The sequence below is a fragment of the Pelecanus crispus genome, chromosome 6 (genome assembly GCF_030463565.1).
Source record: "Pelecanus crispus isolate bPelCri1 chromosome 6, bPelCri1.pri, whole genome shotgun sequence".
Classification (NCBI taxonomy): domain Eukaryota; kingdom Metazoa; phylum Chordata; class Aves; order Pelecaniformes; family Pelecanidae; genus Pelecanus; species Pelecanus crispus.
The window spans coordinates 577,775-598,739 of record NC_134648.1 but is presented as its reverse complement, the minus strand read 5'-3'; the positions used below and the strand labels follow the sequence as shown (position 1 = coordinate 598,739).

Sequence of the window (20,965 nt, the reverse complement as noted above, 5' to 3'; positions counted from 1 at the left end):
GCCAACGTGGGCATGTTATCTTGACAAAGACAATAAAGCACCACTGAACTCTTGCAACACTGTTTGCATATTCAAGGCTCCATAAAAGGAGCTGACAGTAAGAATGAAGAGTATCTTTTATCTGCAAATACTAAAAAGCCAGCACACTGATGCTGACTTTATCCATGATTAATTTTATCATGAAATGCATTACACTCCCCAATTGTGGGTGCTCACCCACCAATAAAGGGACCCTCAAGCAGAGCTTAAGATTTGTCCCCTATAAAACATTGTTCCTTGGGGATAAGGCAGCGTTCCTCTTTTGCTGGAAGGTTTGGATGGAGGCCTTGAAGCCAGCGCTTTACAGGAAGGACATGGAAAATGGGATAAAAAGCAGGGTAAGTCTGTAAAGACGGCTTGCCTAAATAGTCATACATACTTATTTTCACGATAGCCCTACGTTTCTGAATTACAGTAAGGCAACTGGTATAGGTGCATCTGGCAAATTATTAGCTAACCCAGAGGAAGGGCGGGGGGAGAAATCAGTAGAAAAACAGTAAAGCTGGATGAGCCATTGGGGAAAGCTGACATTTCTGGTAATGCTGAAAGGAAGGCTAAAAAAAAAAATAAAATCACCAGTCTGGCTGGATACCGCTTACATGGTGGCTAAGATCAGTTTCATTAATGGCCTTAGTGGAGAGCAGGTTAATAACACAAACAGCAGCAGGGAAGACAGGGACAGCAAAGAGAAAATCAGATGATCTCCAAGGGCTGGAGTAATAGAACAGCTCGTACAGTTTCACACTTCGGAACCACTAAGTTTTGAGGTTAGCTCACCAGCTGAAATAGAAGCATTCGGTTATTAGCTGCCAGGCACTGAGCTGCCACTGTAATACAGTCATGAAAAAAGCACATGCCATAAAGACAGCCATCAAGGTGCTGCCGGAGATACTGGGAAGCATTAACGCTATCACAAAAAACTTTAAGTGCTCTCACACCTGCAATATCCTACACGGTTCTGGACAGCCATTTTCAAAGAAGAAAACTCCAAACGCACAAAGATAAGAACTACCAAAACGTTAGGAGGAAAGCAGACTTATACTGAGGGGGGAGACTAAAAGCAAAACTTGTTGCTTTAGCAAAACCAATGGCAAATTGGTATACGCGAGTCGTGTATAAATAAATCAGGTGGATAAACACGGAGTAAGTAGAGCTATTTAAACAGAACAACATTAGCCACAAAACCCAAACCAAAATATCAAATGACTCTGAGCTGGTCATAAATAAGTACGCATATACTGAATGACAGGGCTCCAAAGCCACCCGGCAGAGGCAGGGCACGAAGCCTAGCTGCTTTTAAGATACAGCCTGAAGGGCTGCTGTAACAGATCTGATGTGGCTGCGTGTGATCGCAGCGACCCGACTGACCCAGACGCTTCCTTCTGCCCTATAAATGGAAGCAGCGCACACCAGCAGCCTGCGCTGCCCGCTCCTCGGGGATGAGGTCCTTCTCGCGGAGCAGCCCACAAAGCTAAGGTCAGAGACTCAACTGCCCGACGGCAACCGCCTAAGACACCCCTGTAACGGGAGAGCTGACACCGAGCTCACGGGGCTGCGATGCCGTGCCCTCCGCTGCCTGCAAGAGCCTTCCCGCAGAGCTGCGGAGGAAGACTGCCGTTCTCCGCCAGACAGGCACCCAGACGCCTTGCTGCGACCGTGCAAGTATTCGCTACCTTGGCAAACGCCTACAGCCCCTGAAAACCGCTCTTCAGAAGATCATCCCATCAAACAAGCTAGAGGAAAGGCAGAGTTAATGACGACATGAATACGCTCAGTATTTGAAGTGGCTGAACACATGGGAGCTTCTTCAGTCACCCTGTTCATGGACGATTTGATTCTGCTGAAGGGTACGCAGCTTCAGCCCAGCAGCTGCTGTAGCCAAGACAGGAGCACGCAGAGGTGGCAGATGTTGGCTCAGTCTGCGCTAGAAGTTCGCTGTAGAGATCTCTGACCTCTGGACTTTCCCCATCCAATTTGTACTACTTCGTTCCAGGGAATAAAAACGACTTCGGTCTCAGACAAAACCACTGGATGTCCCAAAACTGAAAGCACTCAAGTATCACTGGTGGACTTAAAAGGAGTAAGTTGTCTTGTAGGAGGAACCAGAATTAACTGTAACAGGAAGGAAAGACTAAAACCTATTTTAGTGAGACCCCAGAAATGCAAACTTCTGAATAAAACCTTAAGTTTGCAGAGGTGTGCTGTGGGCATTGCTCTAGAACAATGTCTGCTTTACCGAGGTTTTTAACATGTCTGCTGTTTCTTATATAGAATGGCACTCCTAAATGGGAAGGTTAAATTTTTGGCATAAGAAATTCTTATAGCTTTATTTGACTGTAGGAGAGCCTACTGCTCTCAGGAATGTTATGTAAGCCTATATAAATTCCCTTAATTCTTTCTCAATGATTCACATTTAAGAATAGGCAAAAGATCAAAGATATTAAAGTATTTTCATACTTTACCTGATATAACACTACATGGAAGAGGTTTTGTGTTGTGCTTTCAAATGCTTTCAAGACTTAGAGTCTTACTAGAAATCTTTAAAATAATCTCATCTACCATCAATCTAAAATCAAGGGCTTCTAATCTACCAGTTATTGTGGATAACGGAGATACAGCAACGGGAGCATAATGCTCCAGCAACCAGATACGTCTTTCAAAGTGCACTCTCATTACAGAAAGGAGGGGGAAAAAAAAAAAACCAAAGGGATAAACAAGGGAAGTTAAGGTTTCAAGAATCTGGCAGTTCACACAAAGCCTTTTACTAACAACAGGAAACCAAAACAGGGAGATCCAAAAAAACAACAAAAAAATCCTATGCTACATGCAGATTTAAAGCACAAAAGGATCATTCTGCTGTTTGGAGGCTGGGTGGAAGCTGGAAGGCTACCTGATAAGTGTGCAGTGTTAATGAACCTGTATTATTATTTAAATTACCACTTACCTTCTCTACAGGTACCACAAATATTTGCGTTCACCACAAACCATGCAAATGATCAGAAACAGAATTACTTCAGCAACTTAAATTACCTGGATGAGGTCTTGAAAATGGTCCATCTTTAGCTTGTGTAACTCCAAAACATAAGAAAACCAAAATACTGGCAACAATACCTCTGAAAGTGAAAAACAGAACAAACTGTTTATATGGCATCATCTTCCTAATGAAACTGTGACTTATACTCTTTGATGTAACAAATGTCTGCCCTGTTTCTTAACTACTAAACATGTCAATCCTAAGTAGGTGCCTTTTGGAGATTATATTTCAGGGAAATGGGCATAAATTCCTATACTTTTAAGTGCAGTTTCATGACAGACTGTCTCAAACCCCAACGTTGACCCATTCATCCTCCTCCCCACTAACTGCACGCTTCCATTCCTTCCGTTTTGCTGCCATTTACTGCACCCAGCCAGCCAGGCGCGGAGCCTGATCTGGCCGAGAATTCACCCAGCAAAACCAAAACAGTTCCTTGATCCACACGATGAGCCTTAGCCTGCAGATGATCATGAGATGCACAATGTCAAACACCTCCTTAAGCCTTTGAGAAGCTTTTATACCCACTTTGTGAGAAAGACACTTAAAATTTAGCAGCGAGAAAGCTCTCAAGTTAGAGAGCTGCTCGTTGCTCCAGTAAAATTTCAATGAAATTTAAAACTCAACTGTTGAACTTGTCACCACTCCAAAACCTTTTCTTCAACAGCTAAAGACAAGGAGGAGCTTGTAAGGCCAAACCAGCACTGGTGCTATTTCAAAAGCTGGAACTATAACATAGAGCCTAACAGGACATAACATTCTTCTCCCAAGTAGTCAGCGATAGGACGAGAGGAAATGGGCTCAAGCTGCACCAGGGGAGGTTTAGGTTGGATATTAGGAGAAATTTCTTCATGGAAAGGGTGGTCAAGCATTGGAAGAGGCTGCCCAGAGAGGTGGTGGAGTCACCATCCCTGGAGGGGTTCAAAAAACGGGCAGAGGTGGCACTTGGGGACATGGTTTAGTGGGCATGGGGGTGTTGGGTTGATGGTTGGGCTGAGGATCTTAGAGGTCCTTTCCAATCTTAATGATTCCTAGTTTTACTTTCATTAAAAATAATCCAGCCACCAAGCCAGGAAACATGAAATTATTCCTCTCCCCTTAATTGGTTTAGTGGTGGCCTTGGTAGTGTTGGGTTAATGGTTGGACTGGATGATCTTAAAGGTCTTTGCCAACTTAAACGATTCTATGATAACAGAGACATTAAAGAAAAATAATAATTATCAGACCATGAGCCCAAGTGTACCAAAGACCCACAACCTCATCCCAATCCCCTAAGCCCAGACCTGCACGGTTTTCTCACCCTCAGCGAGGCAAGACCTGCCGCAGTCCTGCCGCCTGCCTCCTTCCAGGACACAGCATTCCTGCACAGTTCCAGAATGAGAGGGTGCAAGGACTGCTCCAGCTGAAAACTAGCCCAGGAAAAACCACCTCCTGTTCAGGGGACTCAGCTCACCACCCTCGCAGCAAAGGAACGCAGCAGCCCCCAGGTCAGGCTACGCTGCCCGCTGAAGCCAACGTGGAGCTGAACCCTTACGGGCAGCCGGAGGGCTCCAGGAAGAGACCCTTACTGATCAAAGAGCAACCAACATTCGAGATCCAGGATTTGAGACCCACTAATCACATGCAGTGTGGTTTTTCGATAAAGGTTTGTTTTGCAAGGAAGAGGAAAAGGAGAGAATGCAAACGCTCATGGCTGAATGCCTGACCCTTCCCGTCAGGACCACCGCTCCTTCGGTGCGCACAGCAGACCTAAGCGGCCGAGATGCGAGCTAGGTGGGCGAGGTCTGGCATTTAACTTCAAAGTACCTAACATCAACTTAAAAGTCTCCTGAGATTTTAAGCAATTGAGATTTTAAACAGCGCACGTGCACAAAACAGCATTTCTTCCTGAGGGGTCACCACTTGTTTTTCATGAAGACAAGGCCCCACGCTCCATACTTGGGCACGCTCCCTTACTCTTAATGGATGAAACGGTATAACGCAATCCAAAAATGCTCTTTTTTCTACATCTGAACTCCCAACAGAACTTTCATGCTTTCTCATATTACCTGCTTAAGAGCTGGCTGAAGAAATAGATAATTGAGAAATACCTCGCTACACTGCAGGCTAAGCGTAGGCCACGTTTGCAGTAAATGATGCAACTCTTGACTGTAAATAAAATGGCTCTGTTTGCAGGAGCTAGAGAAAATACTTAATAATTTTGCTTTTATTGAGAAAATGTTACATACCAGAAGCAACAGCAGACTAGTCATACTTTAAACATTTCAAAAACTTCTTTCAAAATAGAACACAAAAGGATTTATGAAAACTATTTTGTGACATTCACCTCTGAGTATAGAAAGTGTGTGCTTCCTGAAAATAAAAATCACTTTTACTTAACAGATGTAACTCAGTTCCTTTGCTTGCTGTGTGACACTGGGAAGCACAACAGAATTTGCTACTGAATGAAACACCAAATAGATAGTTCCATCATGATTTTCAAAGATGAAGATGCCAAAAAAATTTTCAGCTGATCTCAAATAATGGGAGTATTCTGCATTTTGAGTCACTAGTCTGCATTTGGAAACATCAGGACTACAAATTTACATTTACACAGAATAGTCTGCATTCTGTATCGTGCGACAATACACATCTCTTTGTTCGCTATCGTCATGCTCAGCCATGAACCAAGATGTCCAAGATCATTGTTTTAGGCCTTGTGAGGGTAATTTTCCCAAAGCTGGAGATGAGCTGAATCTCAATCACCACAGGAACTTACAGTTATGTTCCTTTTTCTAAAATCCACTCTCAGCCAAACAGCAGATGCAGCAGCTGCGCCAAAATCAGCTGCAGTTTCAGCTATATTATTTTACTTCAAGTTCACCATGGGAAGTTTTGAAGAAAATAATAAATTTGCATAATAACCATGCCAGCTCCATTATCTTTTTTTTTTTTTTCCCCGGTGGTAACTAAATTTCTGCCCTTAACATGATCCCATTTCCTCCTTTCAAAGCCTAACCAGCAGCTTGGCCTGCTGGCTTACCATGGCTTGAGCTAATAACTTCTCTAGGATTTGGGGCGGGGGGGAAGGTCTTCAAACTACCCCTGCAGGCAGCCTGGAGGGACACGGCTACCTGTATTTTCTTGAGCTAATGTATTTTCTTGAGCAGCAGATCAGGAAGACACTAAATAGTAAAGCGTGCCTACAAAAATAATTTTAGCACTTGACCAAATAAGAAAGGGAGAACATGGCAACAGTTTCATTAGTACAAACAAGCTGTTGTTTGTGTTATATTAAGAGTCGATTCAGAGACACAAGACAATGAAGCTTGTCTACGAGTATCTGTATATCGTCCTTTGTTCCAGGCTTTCGAGTCAGCTCCCACTGCCTGTCCCTCCTCTGGCTGTATCTACAGCAGCACGACTGGTACAGTCCCCTCGGTGGCATCCCAAGCTGAAGAACCGGCAGATGGAGGTCTGGCCTCCTTCTTACCTTGTTCTCTCTGTGGGTGTTCAGCGACAGGAGCTGGAGATCCTCAACTTGCAAGTACACATACGCCTAGATTTGATACCATGGCTGAGCAGTACTGGATCAGCTATTGCCAAAAACCAGTGTAGAAAGGCATCTTAGAAGAGAGACTGTTTCATGGCTTGAAATTCAATGTATAACCCTGATGCATACAGGACTTTTTAAACCTGAATGTGCTTTTTATATGGAAAAAAACCCCAACTTTTTTTCCTGCAAGAACCCCTGCTCTGCATTCAAAGTATTTGGGAGATACGGATTTCTTCCACAGCCATTGTATGCAAAGGAGGTCACTTGAATATTTATTTAGCTACCCTCAGAGCTGGAGCTCAGTCCTGTCAGCTCCTCCTGGGTCCTTAATGGAAGAGGAGAAGTTGACGGTTGTCAGATGGGATGTCAGATTTTAAGGCTGCTTTGAATGCTGCAGGAACTGTGTGAAGAAAAAGTCTCACCGATCAGACAGATTTTGCAGTGCAACATCTTTGGCTAACAAGGTAAATTTTCAGCTGTCTTTACAACAGAGGCAATCACATATATCACTTGATCACATCAATGTCTGTGTGTATGATCCTAATGAACTTAGACTAGATTTACATACAAAACGTTTCTATAAATGTCATCTTGGAAAAAAAAATTCCTCCTTTAATTGCCCTAACATGCTGCAGGAAGGAAAATGCCACTGAAGTGTCAGCATATAGACAGATGCAAATATAAATCTTAGCTATAGATACCACACCCCACCATCTCCTAAGTTCATGCTCTCGTTTGGCTTTTGTCCATCATTTCTCCTGACGACTTATTGCATGAATCCAGCCACTCACCCTGCCCTCAGCTGCTTCTGTAAGCGACTGGATGAAGCTCTTTTACAGGGGAGAAGATGGGAGCCTCAGATGACTTCCTAATGCTTTAGCTAGTCCAGGAAACACCGCAACAGCAGCTAGCACGGCAATTTGTATTCTTTGCTTCAATTTAATGTTCTGCTCTAAGCACCTAATGCAGTTCACGGGCACTCTGGCACCTCTCAGCAAGAGCTTGAAAACAACGGAGGTTTAAGTGTTTGCAAGCATCTCTTTAGACTTTGCACCTAAGCACCGAAACACTGCTCCACTGTCATTGTGCAGTAGTTGGAAATAAAAAAGCGTGACAGCTAGAGACACTGCTCACTGGTAATAAAACTATTTCTGTTCATTAAGCAGGCAAGTGTTCCCATGAAATACGTGCACACAGCGACAGCCTCACACAGGCCAAAATTTTGGATTGAAACACACAACAGCTCTACATTAAGACTGAAAAAGATCTCAGGGTAGGATAAAGTATTTTAAGTTATGGAAGAAAAAAAAAATCTGTGAAAATTGGGGATATGGATATACTTATGCATGTTGTGACCATCTTCTGCTCTGAAATGCCTCTTTTTGTTCAAATATACGCTTAAAGAGCCACGTAAAACTGGTCAGGAACAATGAGATACAAGAGAGCGGCAGGCACACGGAGGTTAAAGGTAAGAACAACGGCTGGGACGTGAATTGAGCTGGAATGCTTCGTGCTTAATGGTGCTAAACTTGGCATAGCACTTACCTCAGAGACCTTCGAAAAGAGATTTATCTAAGTCCAGGTAGGGCTTCACTGAAAACTGACTCAGCACAAGGAGCGTGCTGAACACCACAGACACTTCATCCGTTCTGTAAATCAGGGCCAAGGCAACAGAGGTGAACTTAGGAAAGGCCCGCGGGACTCGTGCATTCGGTCTGCACTGATCTTTAGCTTGGGCAAAGTAATGATTTGGCCGAGTTAACTACTATCTCAAGATCCGGCGTGTAGCTTGAGTGACTGTGGCAATAGCATAAGGGTGCGGCATGAGTGGAAACGGAGATGTATCCTTCAAAACCAGTAACAAAACCCAATATTTAGAAGACCGTATGCAATTCTCAGGATGCTGCTTTTCAAGTATTTTTGCATCTAGATATTGCAGGCAATATTCCACAAGCAGAGATGCGGAAGTGATCAAAGAACATTCGCTACTCGTTGCCTGGTATGACGCTGTTAAATTGATTTTAACAGCTGGCCACATTATTCCCTGCACTGAATATGCAGAAAGCAATTTCTATTTCATGAAAGGTAGGTTAATCTGATTAATCTTCTCTGCTTTTGTTTTTATTAAAGCACTAAAGGCTCTAATCTCAATAATAAGATATTCCACTGAGTCACCTTAGATCTGTATTACTCCCTAATGATGTGTCATCACTCCTCTTTCAGCTTTTCCCCTTCTTTATTTTGAACTGCCATTCCAGAGAATGTCAGGCCTCCATCCGTTCCCTAGACTCATTGTATCTGGGAATAAAATGGCATTTGTTCACACCAAAGCCTTGCAGAAATGTTCCCAGCTCCGGACAGGGCACTGAGTTCCAACTTGTTCCAGCTCACCCCCACGCACCAAAATACAAACCCTCAGCTCGGCACATGGGTGAGTGTAAATTGCATTAGCTGCATCGATTGTGTCACTGACAGAACCACCACCAAGATTATCTCAGGAAATACCCTAATTCCTGCATCTGCATGATGATGAATACTACATCCTGAGTCACTTTAAAAAAAGGAAGAAACCCTTTAATAGCAAGGGGAAAAAAAATAGCTTTATATTTAAGAAACCAGACTGGTAGAAAACAATGATTTTCATGCTTATAGCAAGGATGCTTTGCAGTCTGTAAACACCCCCTTAATTTTTAAAATATACTTAAGATTTTTAAAAGACCACTTGTCTTCCCCCATTTTGTTCCCTAATGTATTTCTTTCAAAAGAGAAGAAATTCAACTACATTGAATCAGTTTAAATTATGGTAGAAATGGACCACGCATGTAAGACTCATCTCATTCTTATTTTCCAAGAGTTTCCCTTTGGGCTGCAAGTTCTCATGTTAATTTTCAACAACAAATAACGATCTGTGTTGAAGTCTTGATTTACAAAGAGCACTTAAGTCAGAAAAATTTTGTCACAGCTCGCATAATTTAGAAAGTTAGGTTATTTTAAGAAAAAGAGGCAGAACCATTGCCAAAGAAACACAGCGGTACTTTGAGGCTTTAGAAAGAGTTTTGTATTTTGTTTTAAATCACACACGCGCAGCAGCCACCAGGTACGGCAGTGAGTGACACTAAACTGATTAGAAATTAAATGCAAGGACCAGCATCAAAGGAGCTTATAGACTTACGCCTGGTTTTGTCACTTTCTAAGGGGTCGGGCATTTAAACAAGTTAACGCAAAGGTCATTTGAGGTAGCTTAGCCACAAGGTAGAAGCGTGTACAGTAATTTGTTCATGCAGCTGCCCTTTTCTAATATATACCTTAAGGAAACACTTTCTCAAATATTTACCTCTTTGTATTGTAGGCTGTATCTTGTGGTGTTTCTTCAAGCAAGGTTACGTAGCCCAGCGCACACGTGAGGATGAACAAGACTGTTAAGGTATGAGCTCTCCTAAAATTCAGAAGAGAGAAAACTCACATCAGAAAGCAGAAGAACTTGTATCTTCACCTGTCAGTGAAGCCTCAGTAAGCCTAATACATAGGCAGCGGTCAATAATACTGAAGAAGTTTTATGGTTTTTTTTAACTGCACAGCAGTTTACAGTGACACTAAATGCAGCTACCGTCCATCGTGCACTGGCACGCGACAAGCCCACCACGGGACGGGTCTCGCCCATTTTCCCCCCCAGCGCTTTGAGTTAAGGAAGGTTTGGACAAACGCTTGCCAAGTGAACCACAGCTACTTGAAAAAAAATTAGCCCCAACTGTGGTAACACCCAGATCTAAAAGCCTTCAGCTTTCTCTCCTGGTTTGTCAGGTGTGTTTGACGGTGCTGGGCACAGCTCTATTTCAAAGCCTATTAATAAAAACTGCAGCAGACTGAACACTCTTAAGACTGAACGGACAAGAACTCACTCCAGCCATGGGAATTGCACCTTACAAGAAAAACTAGTCATTAAAAACCAACAAAAAAATCCCTGAATGAGAACAGTTGCAATTGTAAGAATCACAGTGCTGCCTCTAGGAGCCGTATTTCCAGTAAGTCTTACAGTTTCATTTCATCTTAGACCTGAAGAGCAGGTACAGACCGTCGGCTAGAGGTCTGCGCCCGCAGAACGACGCGCGGCCACCTCTACGGCAGGCTGCTGCTCAACAACCGTGTCAGCAAAGCTCTGCGGAAAAGCTTGGTTCTTCCACGCTCTTAAAACGTGCAGCCTTGCTGGTGTAATACACCGGCACCGGCAGAACGCTGCCGGTGTACGTGGAGCCACAAGCTCCCCACCCATCAGAGCCCGTTCGCTTGCACTGATTTCGGTGTGAAAAAGCCAAGTGCACGCAGACCGGGGAGCTGAGAAGGGAACTGACTGCTGCTAGTCGATATGCATATGCGTACATCTACTGATTAGGACATATATCGTAGTCTTACATTGCACTGTCTGCATTTCTTTTTTTAATTTAAAGTTGAAAATTCCTTTCCTAATGGGAAGCCATTTATTGTTTTCAGTGGAAAACTTCCCTGACCTCACCTCGGAAGCATGGGAAGTCTGGCCATTTCAGATCAAATCACGAGTTCTGGTTTAGAGGACTACACAACATCTCTTAATACAAATCATTAAAACTACACAGGTATCAAGCTCAGAGAACAGAAAAACTGTGAATGAAAATGACTGTATGTGACAAGTATTTGTACGTACTGGCTCTTTTTATATTATACTGTAACAGAAGCTAGCATTACATTTCCATTTTATGCCAAAAGACCAAAGTTTGTATATATCCAAGTTGTACAGTGCATGATAAACTGGAGACCACCAAGGATTTCTAAGAAGTCCACTGACTTACTTTTAAACAGTACTCTACCTAAAATTGCTCTGAAAGTTAAGGTAAGCATTATTTTGATCTACAATTTCAACCTAATCCAAAACTCCGCCACTTCTCACAGCATCCTTTTAATCCCACTGGAAAACCACATGCAATACCTCATAAGCAGATGCAATCCTCTTCTGCCACTGCTAAAAAGGTGCACGGCATTTAACACTATCTTTCCTTGCAGCCCAGAGGACGCAGACTAACCAGCTCCAGGGGGAGAGAAAAAAAAAAGATAAGGACCCACGAGTATTTTCAAAATTAGCAAGGAATCAACACATCAAAAAAAAAAAAAAAAGGCAAAGGCTTCTCAGCAGCAAGCTTCCTGCTCAGCAGATGCATCTTCCCTTTGACTTGCCTCCCAGGATGCCAAATGACAGGTGATTCAGGCATCATATACTTAACATTCATTTAACAGTCACGTGAGTCGGTGCCTGTTTTGTAACCTACAGTCGTTTAAAAACCTAAATACAGTCCTCTCAAAGGAGGCACTACAGCAGGGGACCGGATTAAATGCTCTAATTCACTTAAATCAGACCACGGTCTTGTTCGCTGCATTTATATATGTATGTAATTAATACAAAAACCAACCTATATTTTGATCGTAGAAAAAGGTTACATTAAGTGCAAAGCTATGCATTATATTTGATGTCTTGTTTTATTGTTTACTTTTTTGAAACTACTAAGAGGCTACTAAAGTAAACCTAGAAATGCCGTCTTCCATCTTAAAATTTCACTGTCTGAACGCCTATATGAAGTCAATTACTTTTTCAATGTGTTGAGTGTGGTGTAAATTGCCAAAACCTCGGTTATTAGCATGTCCTCATTTAGATGAACACATCTAGAAACTCCTCTGCTAGCACAAGGATGGTCTCATTTCACTCTTCCTTGTGGGGGGTTTATAGCAAAGTAAAGGGTCAGTGTTTGAGAGCTTCATGCGCCCTGCCTTCGGTTTATTTTTGGTGCCACAACCATCAACCCGAAATTCAACAAGCTCCCCTGTTTCAGGAGAAACAAGAGGCTATACACCTCAGCCTTTCCCTTTTAGTTCAGCTTTCATTTCCAGCTGAAGCCAGATTCTCTTGTAGCAAGTCTTCAAGATGATTAGTCATGTAAATGTATTTTCAGTCAGAAATCCAGAAGCCGGGATGAAAGACTTTCTAGATGGTTTGTCTTCCAGAAAGAGCAAGTCGGCAGCTCTAACCAGAAAATTGCAAGTAGTGACTTTGTGGACTTGGTAATGTTGGGTTAATGGTTGGACTTGATGATCTTAAAGGTCTTTTCCAACCTAAACGATTCTATAAAGTGATGGCAGCTGCTAGAGGTAGCAGAGCATCATGCAAACCTACCTGTCAAAGGGGGGGGGGAGGCAAGCAAACATAGATACACACCGTATCTTTCCACGGCTGGAGAGTTAAAAAAATAAAATAGAAACCCAGAGTCATATGGAACAAGACAAAATGTGAAGCAGTTACACTAGCCAGAAAAATGCATCACATACAGAAGTATGTGTGTGAGCGAAGTCAGGATGAATTAAACTGCATAAAAAGGGATTATTTCCGTCTCCACGTACACTTTAAAATAATACAGCAAGAGGAAGACAACACAGCTAAGAACATCCCCAGCAAGGTAAGCACTACAGGAATTATGCAGAAAGGCTTATGTTCTCCTCGCCCGGAGTCTGCGGAGACTGGGAAGAGCTAAGCTAAGCAGACCAGCTGTCTTCCCCTTGGAATTACACAGGAGTTTGGGCAACACAGCAGAAGCAAGGGGGGTCCAGCCTATAGCCAGTTCTAGGAGGTTTTATGTCAAAAAGTCTGACAAAGCAGTGCCTAAAAGTATATGTATACAAAAATATGTAAGGCCAGGAAGGTCAAAGAGAATTCACAACAAATCCTAAACTGCTAAAAAGCTGGAACATTAAGTAGCTTATTTTTCTGCACTAGCATTCTTCTATCTTACATCTGGCTCTTTCCCCATTTAAACACCGGGGCATGTAAGTGAAATAATTCAAGTTTTGTTTTTATAAAAATACTCGCCCTGCTAACTTCCTTAAGCACCACGGGAGAGCAACGCAGGCAGCATCAGCCACTGCTCCCCTCCCGCGCCGCAGCTCACAAAGAAGCGGGGGCTCTTCCAGTGAACGGGATCAAGTTCAGTCCTAACTTCTCTTTTTCACGGTAATTCATTCTTCCGTCACATTTAGAAACTGTAGGTTTTTCAAGGAAATCACCATCAGAGCTTTTATTTCCCAAACAAAGGATATGACAAAAATTACCGCGGGAAATTTTTGAAGTATCTCTTTTTTTGGGGGGAGATTCGGACAGATCAGCTCCCTGGACAGAAAGGAGGGAGTGAGACCCCGGCAGAGCGGGCGGCTGATGACCGCATTCCCTCTCCAGCACAAACTAAAAATCAGCTTAAGTGAATGGGACCACACCCTCATTATCCACTGCTTTGCATTAGTGTTCTGTTTGTCATAAACGATGCAGTAACTACATTAAAAACAATAACAATCGTTGAGAACACCAGGCAAAGGATTTATTTATTAATCTTCTTGCCAGTTCTCTAAGTGAAACAAAATTCCAAAGAACAGCCAGTACAGTTTGCCTCTTTGGTTTAAAAAGTTGCATTAATGGCTACTGCTAGAGAAGGAATCTGTCAACAAAACCAACTAGTCCTATCTTAGCCCATCATCAACTTTTTCACAGAGAAATAATTTTTTTTCTAGATTCCAAATAATGGTAAAGTCATAAAAGCATTCCTGAAAGAGATTTTAGAAAGAGGAACGAATGTCAAAGCTCTCTACCCTCCATGTACCAACACATCATCCGTCACACGCTGGGAATTCCAAGAAAATATGACAAATAGACAGTACAACCAATCTATTACTTCAACAGCAGCACAGTGTTTAAGTTATTGTGAAGAGTAAGATACAGGAAAATGTAACAAAAATCATAACAATTTAAAACTGACCAATATTTTGACATGCAACACCAGAATTATCATTAACAGGGAAACAATCCTGTTTGGATACAGAGAGGTTTTTGAAGCCTTCAACAAAAATTCAACCTTGGTCATAATCTTGATAATATCCAAAATTAGAGACATGAAACCGAGAGGTTCGTGATGCACAGGGCCCAAGCAAGCAGTCAGGCCTCAACATTTCAAAAATAAGAGTGAACTGCTCGTTTGTGCCCCAAGATCTGCCTCGTCCACCTCGATCACAGCACAATAACCAGTGGCAACCAAACCAAAGCCTGTGCCTTGTACGTGACGCTGCCTGAAAGCTCCAAGCATCTACAGCTGTAACGCAACAGAAACGCGGCTGCTGCTTTTAGGCTGTAGGCTGCGATTTAAAGTCTGTTTAACCTCTGAGAGGTAATAAAAAAGTACCTATTCTTAGGCCAGCAACAAGTCTTCAGCACATCTATAAAGGTACACAATGCTGATTGAATTTCTGTACGTACTTGTGACGCTCCAAAATAGTAACGTTCCTTTTCCTTGCCTGAAGTTGGTGCCTCTCGTAAAACGATCACTGGGTAAGAGAAGTACAGTAACACGTGCCTCCGCAGGGAAATACCTCCATAGGGAAGCCAGAACAATGGATTAAAAAGCAAAGCTTCAGCAAATTAGTCGTTTTCCTCTGAATGAGAGAGAAGACAAAGTTTCCATTCATCAGTTCTAGAGTGTTCACAAGTTAATCAGAGTTCCCAAAGTGATCTATTTCAAATATTAAACATTTTTACGTGTTTAAACCTGTTTAAATTGTTTAAATCGTTTTCGTTTAAAACGATTCCACCGAGACAGCGTGACTTTGCATTACAGGTAACACCCAATTTAAGCAGGTCTTTTAAAAAAATGCCAATAAACGGGAACGGGAGGAAGGTGCCCTTACATCAGGTTTAAGCGCATAAAAGCACGGAGCTAATTTTTCGGGCTGATGATTCGTTTTGTAAACGGCTGTAGAATTCGGGTCCTGCGAGAGCGCTGCGACGAGCCGGGGTTCAGACAGCAGCATGGACGAGGCTCCGCAGAGCGCTCCCGACGCCGGCGCGTTAAACTCTCGCAAGGTCTCTGCACAAAGACATTTCTCCCAGCTTACCTGCAGGAACCGTGCAAGCCCTTCCTTTCAGGAAAGCGTAATGGCATTCTAGTAATCTAGTAAAAAATAAAAAAAAAAATAAATTCTAGATTCTCAGGAGACAGCCACCCTCATCTGCGACAAGAGTTAACTGACCCAGCCGACCGAGACTTGGATTGCACAGCTACCGCCGGGTGCTCTGGCAACGGGACCCTGCCAGGGCATTACCTAAAGGCTAAAAAAGCGCCGGCTGAGTGACGCGGGGCAGCCTGCTGCAAGACGGCTCTGCTTGAGTCCAGCAGCGTGCCTAAGCGCGGTCAGTTCTGAGCAGGCAGAGAATCAGAAGAGTGGTCAGCAAGTACAGAACCTCACCATCGCCCGCTTTAAAGCGGCAAGCTTTTCTAGTATTAAAAAAAAAAAAAAAAATCCAGCAAATGCTAAGTTTCCAACAAGCTTGAGGAACGCTGCCTTGGAAGTGCTGCAGGCAGCCCTCGCCAGAGGGTACAGGACACAGTTCCTGCCAACTCGCAGATCTCCTGTCTCCCTCTTCTCTTTCAACAGATCATCATCTCTTCCTCCAGACAGCCTTTTAGAAAATCTCATGCTGCCGTAGGGTTATTTTTTTAGAGATAAGAACAACATGCAAGGCATGGCTAAGTAATACTTTGTTTTGAATACCAACCCTGTATTTCCAAAAATGGCTGGTTTGCACACACGCACCCTCGCTTCCAAAGAAACGTCCCTGTGCTGGCCATCAGGAGCGATTCTCGCAATACCGCGCGAAACAAGAGAAACATCCAGGCAGAGGCATCTGCAGCCTACCTTCCCCTTAGCTCCAGTTTCTACGCTTTTTGCACCAAACAGGCTGAATTAATTCCTACGAAAGCTGTATCAGTATCAGCCCACAGAGTCTTTTACCTACCACTTCCCTCTTTTTTTTTTGTTTTCTTTTTCCTTTTTAAACTTCCTGAGCTCCACAGATACCTGCTGCCACGCTATGACCTGAGTAACCAACATTATATCCACATGATGGCAATACAGAATTATTTCGTGTGAGAGACAAACACACATGAATAACCAACAGAGGACATTAAAGCTAAATAAATTCAAATTAAAGTAAGGATTAGCAGAAGCAACTAACCCATAGAATCACAACGTAACGTGGTGGCAAAGATGTATCTGGCACCTCCCAACATCTTCAAATCAAGACTGGAAGCCTTCCTGGAAGACGTGCTTTGGTTAAGTGCAAGCTATGAAATATACACAGGAATCAGGGGTAATGCGGGAATTTTAGGAGCAAATCATACACAGTATGGAACTAGATGAGCCCAAGCTGGCGTGAAACGACTCGACACCACACCGCCTTCCGCTGCCTTGCACGGGCAGGGGAGGAACGTTTCCTCTTCCCTTCAAAAAAGTCGCTGCGCACCTCGACGTTCATCACATAGTGCAGATAAATCAACTGCACTATTTCACTGAGCCGTTTTGCCCCCCCACGGAAAGACTCCCAGCTCCTCTTTTTCCAGCTTCAAGTACCTTCAGGCATCTGTCACGGTTACTGCTCACCGGTAACAAAGCCCTGGCTTCTACCGGATTCACCTTTTCCCATACAAAGTCCCAGTAGCAAAACCACGCAAGACGCATCAGCACTCGCTCTTCCGCAGGTGACAGAAACGAAGCCACAGAGATGCTGTAGAAAGCTCTATCTGGGGATATTTAAAAAAAAACCCAAAGCAACCTGGTGGTTTTTCCATGCTAGCTCAGTAAAAATATCAGATCGACCGTGCTTCGCGCTGTACAAAAAATAAAAGTCAAAAATCTCAGCCACAAAGAGGTCCTTTGTTTGCATTCAGAAAGCTAATTCTGCAAGCAGACGGGCAAGAAACAATCAAAGGTGCTGGAGACAACAGCGAGCGTGTTTGCCTGGACCAGCGGCTTGCCAGGCAGGCCTGACAATTTCCAGCTCTCTGCTAGTAGTGATAGGTGTTTTGAAACGAGTTCAGGCTCAGAGGTACGGAGACTGCCAACCTGTTTCATAAAGCTTCCTCCCGTTTCCTTCCCTCGACGTTTCCCAACGACAAGAGCAGCTGTCAAGGCACTGACTGGGCAGGTTCCAACAGCGGCACTAAAATACTGCATTCCAGTTTCAAGCTATTAAGACTGAATAAGAACAGGGGTGTTAAACGGCACGTAACTTGTTTTTCAAAGTTTCAAAAAGATCTAAAAAGAGCAGGCAGATAGCTGGAAAGTGCCCCCTTTCCCAAGCAACACATTTACAGCAGTAAAATCACCTCTGCAAATTGAACTACTTTACTTCCAGAATGACTTCTGACTGTGCCTACAAGTCCCAAATCCTTGGATTTTTCCAAACCGAGCAGGCCTTGTGGGGAACCTTACCCAGTAGCTTCTGAACTGCAAGGAGAAAAGGTACTCTCCATACTTTTCCACGTGGGCAAGGACAGAGGGCACCTACTCTCAAATTTCCATTTGCCGCGGCCACCTCCATAGCACGCAGTGCAAGAACAGTACCAAGGGTCACAGGAAGAAAAATCATTCCTCCGTATAATCTTTACTGTCGGCCACTGTAAGAACTGAGTCATTACCAAAGGGTACGCTAACGCGATCAACGCTGCCGTGCACAGGTCAAAAGTAACAGCAGGTAAACCTTGAAACTTTTACAAGCGTTTAAACTCCTGGCTGCCAGCGCAAGCGACACACTACTAGGGAAAATAAAGTAAGATAAATGAGTTAGGAAACAATTCAGCAAGGCGCTTGCCCGCGCTGCCCTCCTGGAAGGGACAGCCGACAGAGGGGAAGCTCCTGAAAGAGCAGTGCATGGTCGGACTTTCAGAAGAGCAACTCACGTGGCCAAATCAACCGCAGTTACAGCCTTTATTTCAGGATGGCGATCCTGCACCAGCGGCAGACGGCACGCTGGCCCCATGCCCCCACAGCAGCAAAGAGGTGCTGCAAGGTGAGATTATACGATAAAAACGGCGTTAGGCGTTTCTACGGCGGGACAAAACACCTGGCAAGAGCCACCTTAACCAGACGGTAAGAAGATGAGAGTTTTACCCATTTTCCATTTATAAGATGGCACTACTCCGCAGAGCTCGGCGGGATCCGGCTATTCAATCGCTCGCTCAGCCCACACGCGGCAACGCCGGCGCGCTCTCCAAGAAAGTTCCTCTCGCCCTCAAGACGACGACGTCCCTCGGCTACGCTTGCGTGCGTCGGGCTTCTGCAGAGCCCCCCCCCTGCGATCCAGCAGCATCTAAGCGCCCTTTTGCAGCTCGCGCTGGCAGAAATATCACCTAGAATCAACGGCTTCCTCGAGACCAACACCCCCCGCTCCACCGCTGCCCAGATTGGCAGGGCGAGAGCCAAGCGCCCTCCCCCTTCTGCTCCTTAATGTCAAATTCGAGCCAAATCATGTCACCCCCGGCTCGTATTCCAAACGAGGGACCGGACTGCCAGCTCGGCTTCCTTAATCAAGGAGGACGCGCGTTTAACACACGCAGGAAAACGACGGACGTACGCACGCATGTGCTGAAGCGGATTTCTGAACGAGGGGCTTCAGAAGCACCGTTCTAGGTACAAACGCATCTCCTCCTGTGAGGACTGAATTTAGCAAAAACTGACTTGCCCCGCCTGGCCTAACGCAGCATGTCACGGTTTTGCACGCCGATTTTCTGGACCAAACACGCCACAAAACCATACGAAATACCTGACCCGCGGAACTTCAGCATGACAGCTTTAGCTTTCTAGCAGGATTACGGGAAACAACACGGACAGAAAAGCCCTCTCCCAAGGCTGTGGGGAGGGGGAAGAAATAGGTGGAGTTCATGCAACCAATGCGGATAAAACAACCGGAATCAGGCATTCAAGTTTGCCCACAGACTGTGGGCTCCCGAAGCGCCAGCGCACACCTCCCAGGTGCCGCCCGGGTTAGCAGTGAGGATACTTTATGACCAGGGCTGAGAAAGGAGGTGCCGCTGCCAAAAGGCAGTCCTAAATCACCATTAAATTGGCCCGAAACAATAATTCATAGCACCGCGACACCGGGAAAGCCATCTTTAGACACAGCCGACCCTTCCTCAGTTTTAGCACCGGTATCTGTTGCGGTAAAGCAAGAGCAACGTAAATTGCAGACGACAAGCCGTAACTTTTCATCTTTCCTCCCGGACTCCCAAGCCCGATAACCCACGGCCTTCGCGACTCCACACTCCCGCAGAGCCACGCCACGGCGCTGGCAGGCAGCGCGGCTCCTCGAAAGCGACGGAGGAATCAAAGGAACTAAAGGCTGCTGCGGGCAGAGCCCCGCAGAGCGGGGAGCGAGCGGGGGAGCTGCGGGGGACCGGGGCCCCCAGCCCGGTGCGGGGAGCGAGCGGGGGAGCTGCGGGGGACCGGGGCCCCCAGCCCGGTGCGGGGAGCGAGCGGGGGAGCTGCGGGGGACCGGGGCCCCCAGCCCGGTGCGGGGAGCGAGCGGGGGAGCTGCGGGGGACCGGGGCCCCCAGCCCGGTGCGGGGAGCGAGCGGGGGAGCTGCGGGGGACCGGGGCCCCCAGCCCGGTGCGGGGAGCGAGCGGGGGAGCTGCGGGGGACCGGGGCCCCCAGCCCGGTGCGGGGAGCGAGCGGGGGAGCTGCGGGGGACCGGGGCCCCCAGCCCGGTGCGGGGAGCGAGCGGGGGAGCTGCGGGGGACCGGGGCCCCCAGCCCGGTGCGGGGAGCGAGCGGGGGAGCTGCGGGGGACCGGGGCCCCCAGCCCGGTGCGGGGAGCGAGCGGGGGAGCTGCGGGGGACCGGGGCCCCCAGCCCGGTGCGGGGAGCGAGCGGGGGAGCTGCGGGGAACCGGGGCCCCCAGCCCGGTGCGGGGGCCTGCTCGCCACAGAGCGCCGGCGGGGCCGGGCAGGCGGGGGGCGGGCGGGAAGGGGCCCGGCCGGGGCTCGGCGCGCAGGGGCGGCTCTCACCAGAAGAAGGTGTTGGTGCCGTCGTCGTAGACCTCGGACTCGGTGCTGCGGCGCAGGCCGGGGCTCTCCCTCTCGGCGCCGGGCGGCGGGGGCCGCTCTGCCGCCGCGGCGGGGGCGCCGCCGTTGGGCTGCGGGGGCAGCGGGGGCTGCTCCTCCAGGGCGGCCTTGCCCAGGGCCCCGCCGGGGCCCCGCCGCTCCCCGCGCCTCATGGCGGCACCGGCCGCCCAACGGCCGCGCGCGCGAGGGGCGGGCGCGCTCCCGCCGCTGCGCCGGGCTCGTGGCGGGCGGGCCACGCCCCCGACGTGACCCGACGTCGGCGCCCAGCCCTCGCGCGGGCGGCGCAAGCGCAGAAGCGCGGCCGGAGGGAGGGGGGCGGGGTCAGGCGGGGCGTGTCCTGCTGCCGTGGCAACCGGACACACCCCCGGCCCCCCCGCTCCGCCGCCCGCGGGGTCCCGCCGCCCGC

General features: G+C 46.5%; 1 protein-coding gene across 1 annotated transcript in view; it reads right to left on the bottom strand.

Moving 5' to 3' along the window:
• PTDSS2 (phosphatidylserine synthase 2) overlaps nucleotides 1-20,711 on the bottom strand; it is a 42,971-nt gene extending 22,260 nt beyond the window's left edge. Inside the window, exons 1-3 of the mRNA XM_075711906.1 lie at nucleotides 20,503-20,711; nucleotides 9,940-10,041; nucleotides 3,070-3,152 (exon numbers count right to left, since the gene is read on the bottom strand). Coding sequence (XP_075568021.1) covers nucleotides 3,070-3,152; nucleotides 9,940-10,041; nucleotides 20,503-20,711 — 394 coding nt within the window. The remainder of the gene's footprint in view (nucleotides 1-3,069; nucleotides 3,153-9,939; nucleotides 10,042-20,502) is intronic.
• Between the last annotated feature and the right edge of the window lie 254 nt (nucleotides 20,712-20,965).